General features: G+C 57.1%; 1 protein-coding gene across 1 annotated transcript in view; it reads left to right on the top strand.

The window, feature by feature from the left end:
- The window catches only part of RBM33 (RNA binding motif protein 33), a 99,919-nt gene that overhangs the window by 69,054 nt on the left and 24,771 nt on the right, over window positions 1-6,094 (top strand). The window contains exon 17 of the mRNA XM_029954274.1: window positions 6-167. Within this exon, the coding sequence (XP_029810134.1) occupies window positions 6-167 (162 nt within the window). The remainder of the gene's footprint in view (window positions 1-5; window positions 168-6,094) is intronic.

Here is a 6,094-nt window from a genome sequence, read left to right as displayed (position 1 = left end):
CCGAGGGCCCGCCGCTCCCCTCGCAGAGCGCCCGCACTGCCCCCCAGGGCCGGCCCCCGGACGCCAAGCCCGGCACCAAGAGGACGGTCATGCACCGGGCCGGCGGCGGCAGCGGAGACGGGCCGCACGTGAGCTCCAAGGTCAGGGTGATCAAGCTGTCAGGCGGGGTAAGTTGACGAGGCCACCGGTGCCTCCTGCAGTCTGCGCCTCACGTACTGGCTCTTCGTCCCCGGAAGGGGGCCTCCAGGGGGTGACCTCTAGGACCACGCGGTCAGCCTCTGCGCGCCACAGGCCAGCCACCAGGGCGTCTTCGGTCTCCTCCCGACCGCGTGGTTCTCCTGGCCAGCGTGGCAGCCCCCGAGCAGACACGTCTCAGTTTTAGCTTCTTTTCATAGGTGGTCTGTGACAGAATCATCACATTGTCTTAAAAATAAAATTTCCAGGGACGCCTCGGGGGGCTCAGTCAGTTAAGTGTCCAACTTCAGCTAGGGTCCTGATCTCATGGTTTGTGGGTTCAAGCCCCGTGTCGGGCTCTGTCCTGACAGCTCGGAGCCTGGAGCCTGTTTCACATTCTGTGTCTCCCTCTCTCTGCCCCTCCCCTGCTCGCTCGCTCTCTCAAAAATAAATAAAACAAAAACATTTTTTAAATAAAGTTTCCCGTACTAGTAGACAAGTAACCTGTTGTGTTAGCTTCAGATTCAGGGAGGCCCGGCGGCTGGGGGTCGGGCCACCCCTCGGCAGCGTTGTCCCCACGCTGCCGTCTTCTCTCCGGGTGGTGTCTCTTGGTGTGGGGGACAGGAGGGTCAGCAGAGTTCTCGAGCGAGGCCATGTGGGTCGCCCGGGCGCAGGGGGAGCGCAGCCCATTCTCTTTGCGTTTCTGAGCATTGTCCGTTCTCGAAGATTCTCTGTGAGGCTGGCACGACGGGCTAGGCCAGGTCGGCACGCGAGGGGCCGCGGACAGGTCCCTGCTGCATGAGGCTCTGTAGGGGACCCGCAGCCCGGCGGGGCGGGGTAGACCAGCGTCTAGAGCAGCTCCACGGGGCTCCAGTCTGCGGAGAAAGTCACGCACCAGGTTAGGGACAGCCTGCCACCTGTGTTTCCAGGTCAGTTTGAAAGTGTGACTCCCTCCCTCACGTGCTTCTGGGAGCACGGCGCGAGCCGGGAATCCCGTCTTCTCCAGGCTCTGTTGTGGTTTTCCTCCCCTCCCCTCATCATGCTTCAGAGTGTCGACAAGCAGACGGCCTGTGTCCCCTCTGCCCGCTCCCTCGCGTGGGTTTGTTTTCTGGAGGCGAGAGCCCAAGCCCCCATCAGCTTCACGAGGTCTGTGGCCCTTTGTTCTTAACTTGTGTCAGGCACACTCGTTTTTACTCGAGTTGACAACTTAGGAGGGGCCATGGGGCCACGGCTGGGAATAGGCCTTTCCTCGTGGCATCCATGCCTGGTACGGTGTGGCGGGGTGGCCCGTGTGGAAGGCAGGGCCCCTGGCCGGCTGGGGGGCACAGGGCGCCACTCTGCTCCGAAAGAGCGACCTTCAAGCTGATTAGCACCTTTCCTTTAAAAGTGTTTACTTAAGTTTCTGCTGTCTTTTTCTCCAGTGGAGGGGGGGCATGTTTTTTATCAGATGTATTCCAAAGTCACACTGTATACTTTTATAATACACGGAAAAACAACAGAGAAATTTATGTAAAAATTGCTACATGCCAAAATTTGGAATGACATTCTTTAGTGCTCCTTTTAATTGTTAAGTTTTAGGTTAAAGAACCAACATGTTCTGTATCTTAGGATTTATCTCAGCAAGCCCAGCAGTATTGGCCACTTCTGACTATTGGAGGTTAAATATCTCACATGCGTATCTCTCTGAACCAGAAAAAATAGTATTTTCCTAAAGGCTTTGGTTCTTTTTGTTGTTATTGTTGGTAGGAAGGAACTACTTAAAAAAAATTTTTTTTTGTTTATTTTGAGAGAGAAAGAGAGGGAGCACACTCCAGCAGGGGAGGGACAGAGAGAGAGAGAAGGAGGGAGAATTCGAAGCAGGCCCCAGGCTCCGAGCTGTCAGCACAGAGCCTTACGCAGGTCTTGAACCGTGAGATCATGACCTGAGCTGGAATTGGACACTCAACCAGCTGAGCCACCCAGGCACTCATCTGAAGCTTTTATTTATTTTCGAGAGAGAGAGAGAGAGAGAGAACAAGCAGGGGAGGGGCAGAGAGAGTGGGAGACACAGCATCTGAAGACAGGCTCCAGGCTGTCATCACAAAACCCAACGTGGGGCTCGAACCCACGAACTGCGAGATCATGACCTGAGCCAAAGTCAGACGCCCAACCAGTTGAGCCCCCAGGCGTCCTGAGAAGGAAGTGTTCTTAAGAGAATGCGTTCATGGCTGTGCCAGGGGACACAGAGGGGAAGCGGCTCCGTTCCCGCACTGCTCGTCGATCTGCCCCTGCCAGCCCGCCCTCTTCCTGGAGATGGTGGCACGGATGCCCGGGCGTGTAAGGGGCCGACGGGGGGTCCGCCTGTCACACCTGTGCAGAGTATCAGGTGTGCATCTCGCTTTTATAGTTACTTACTGAGTAAAAGCGTCTTGGTGTCTGTTTGTGTTCTTTTAGTATCTTGCTGTGAGGCCGGGACTTCTTCACGTGCTCTTCATGCAAAACACGTGTGTTGTGTATTGTGTCAATGAGGTTTGAGAGAATTTTGGGTACTATTTTCTAACCTACACCGGAATCAAATCTGTGTCGTTAGAAATGTTCTTTGCTCTCAATAGCCTCGTCTAGTCTACCGAGTGGTTTTTAGAGGGACCCCGGGCGGCTTGTCGTGTGTGCATCGCAGGTAAGGTGGTCCTGGCGTCCGCCGAGGCAGGTGTCCACGGGGTTGCTGGGGACGCACATGCGCGGGGGTCTTGGAGCTCTTGCTCTGATACACAAATTGGAAACATCTTATCAATGTTTATAATTCTCAGTTCTGCCTCTGAGGGTGTTGTGCATCACTGCAGAATTCTTTTGCTGTTTTCTGTATTTTATTATTTATAATCATTTCATTTATCTTTGGATTTTATTAAACGGGTTTTTAAAATGTGAAAGAGCCCGAGTCTTAAGGCAGTAGTTGTTTGTAGTCTTCCCTTTTATTATATTATTTTTAAAGTGATAGGATTTCATTAGAGAGAGAGCATACATGCAGCAGAGGAGGGGCAGGGAGAGAGGGGGGAGAGAGGGAGAATCCCAAGCGGTCTCTGCACTGTCCAGCGTGGGGCTCGATCCCATGAACCATGAGCTTATGACCTGAGCCGAAATCAAGAGTTGGAAGCTTGACTGAACCTCCCTGAAGCCCCTCACGTGATTTCGTTGCACCCTCATCATCATAAGATAATTTCTAGGTTTTTAATATCATGTCTTTCTTTGCAGCTATTGCATCATGGGTGTAGGAAGCATTTCCAAAAAGAACTTTAGTAAAACTGCTTTCTTGGTGTTGGGTCTGACAGTCACGTGGCCGGCGGCGGGCGGGGGGGGGGGGGGGGGGGGGGGGGGGGGGGTCCAGGGAGGTAAAGCTCCAAGAGTGATTCTTCACCTTCCTCAGGCTGTCGGCAGGACTGCCACGAGACGTGGACGCCGCAGCTCCCCCTTGATGGAGAGCTGGCGTGTGGGCGCGCGGCTGTGCGCAGGGAAGCCCTGGGCCTGGGTGGGCGCGTGTCTTCCGTCCTTGGGGGCCCGGAACTGTCCATTCATTTGTGTGACGCCAGGTCTCCAGGCCGTGGACGGGGTTTTCATGTCGTCGTGGGGAAGCAGGGCACGAGCCTTGCGGTGGCCAGAAGGCGCGCGTGCGTGTGGGCTGCTGTGCAGGGAGCTCCCGCGGCCCCTCCGGGACGCCGGCTGGGATTGCACCCTCAGTACCAGTACGAGCCACCTCCGGGCACCCGGTGCGCAGCGTGTGCTCCCGGCGACTGGCGCGGGTGCTCGCGTCCCCGTTTACAGGTGAGCGGTTGGAGTCCCCGAGAGGCTGCGGCGGCAGCCCGGGGCCGCCCAGCTATGGCTGGTGGAGCGAAGTTTCTCTCCCAGCGTTCTCAGCGGTGGTTTTTGCTGCGGCCTTTTCCGGGGCTCGTTGACGAGGGTAAGGATCTGCCGTTTCCAGGGTCCGGAAGAGTTTTAGCGGGGGCTTCGAGAAGAAGTGTGACCACTAGCTTTCACTTTTCTTGCCCAGCCCTAGTGGTGGCGACTGGCTGGGGAGTGCTGGGGGGCGTTGGGGAGTAGGAGAGCTCTGGGGGCGGGGCTGGAGAGGAGCCAGGTCTCCTGCGGTGGGGGGTCGGCACCTGGCCCCCTGCCCGCTGGGATGAGGGGCGGCGTGTGCTGGACTTGCACTGTGCTGTAAGGAAGTTGAATCAGGTCAGATTTCATATTTAATACGCTGAGGTGAAAACCTGGGGAATCTGCAGGTTAGGGCTTGCTCGGTGGCGGCGCGGGTAACCCCGGCAGTGGTCCCCGGCAGCCTCAGGAAAACGAGGCTGGCTGTCCCGCGGCAGGCCACGGGACGAGGTTCTGTGTGTGGTCAGCGACGCGGGGTGGTGGCTCAGTGGCCACTGCTGCCCTCCCCTCCAGGCTCGAGGAAGAGAGGCTGCCTCCCTGCAGCCACCTCCAGGGTTCCTTAAGGGAAGGGACGCACATCCTGAATTCAGCAACTTTGTTCTAATCGAGGTGATAAAAATTTTAAGACTTTGGCAGCAAGTGAAGTCAACAGCCCTTTGTTCTGCTGGCCACACGCGCCCGGCCGAGGGCCGGCTGTCCGGGCGCCACACTCTCCCATTTTATCTTTACAAGGCTGTGGAAGAGGCGACAGGCCTCCCCGGCCGAGTGTATGCTGGGGGACGGTCCCCTGCGGGTGTGACTTCCGTGTAAGAGAAGTCGCAGGCACGGGACAAGGAGTTCTGTGCGGCCTTTGTCCGACTCACCAGCCCGTGTTTCACCGCATTGGTGTTTTGGAGGGTTTCCTTCTGTCCTGCAGGCGCGCACACGCACGCTTGTGTCGCTGTTCTGAGAGTAGGTGGGAGACACGGGGTGCGTCCGCTCTGCATGGAGCGCCTCACCTCCTCCACCGCCCCAGCGTCTCCGCCCTCCAGGACCGCGCTGGCCTCCACGTGTCTTGCCCTTGAGTTTTTAAAGAGGCTGTCCTTGGATTTGTCGTACTTTGCCCCATGATCGCCGTCACAGGCACAACTCCTGAGTGTTGGGTTCGGAGACAGGAACGTTCATCCTGACCCCTCTGCCACCCACTGGGGACTCCTCCATTGAGGAGGGGGTCGCAGCTGCTGTGCCTGGGGCACAGGCGGGGACTCGGCCACCTTCGCTGCCTCCCGCCATCAGGGCTTGCCCGCTCCTACCTCCAGCCTGGCTCCTGCCGCTGACTCGGCCGGGTTTGCTCTTCTGTTCAGTTCTGGTCCCCAGGATTTAGGGCAGCTTCAAGGACATTATAAATATTTAAAAAGACATTTGTCGAAATTTAGATGACCCCAGTTAATAAAACTTGGAAACACCAAAAATAGCATTAATCCTTGTTATTAATTCTTCGGGCCATCTTTTCAGGATAAAATTTATGATTCCTTCCCAGACTCCTCCTTTATTCAGTTTACAAAATGGGACGCACCATTCAGCACTTTTTAGGGTTGTATAGAGTGGGCAGTGTGCAGTGAGGACTCGCCCACGCGGAGAGCCCGGGGCAGAGGGCGGTCCACGCCGCGGAGGCCCCTGTGTGCGCCCCGTGCTGGGCCGCTCACCCTCGCGACCGGCACAGCTCTCCTGACCGTGTGCCGCGGTGCAGGCAGTCCCTGGAAGGAGGGAAGTCGGGTGGAGGGACGTTGGAAGTGAGGTGGGAAGGGAGAGAGCCACCATGGAGTTGTGACAGAGGGTCCTGGGAAGACCAGGCTGTCAGGGAACGGAAAGTAACACAGGTGGGGGGCTCGGGGTGGGGCGAGCCCAGGGCCTTCCCTGCTGGCTCCTGTCCCTCTCCGGTGGGGAGAGGGGAGGCTGGCTGGTTCCCCATGCAGGTTGCTGTGAGGAAGAGAGTTGGGGCAGGGATCTGGATCAGTCACGTGTTTCAGGATATGTG

Source organism: Suricata suricatta, chromosome 2, assembly GCF_006229205.1.
Source record: "Suricata suricatta isolate VVHF042 chromosome 2, meerkat_22Aug2017_6uvM2_HiC, whole genome shotgun sequence".
NCBI classification, from domain to species: domain Eukaryota; kingdom Metazoa; phylum Chordata; class Mammalia; order Carnivora; family Herpestidae; genus Suricata; species Suricata suricatta.
The sequence above is the reverse complement of the archived record's forward strand: the minus strand, read 5'-3'. Positions and strand labels throughout refer to the sequence as shown.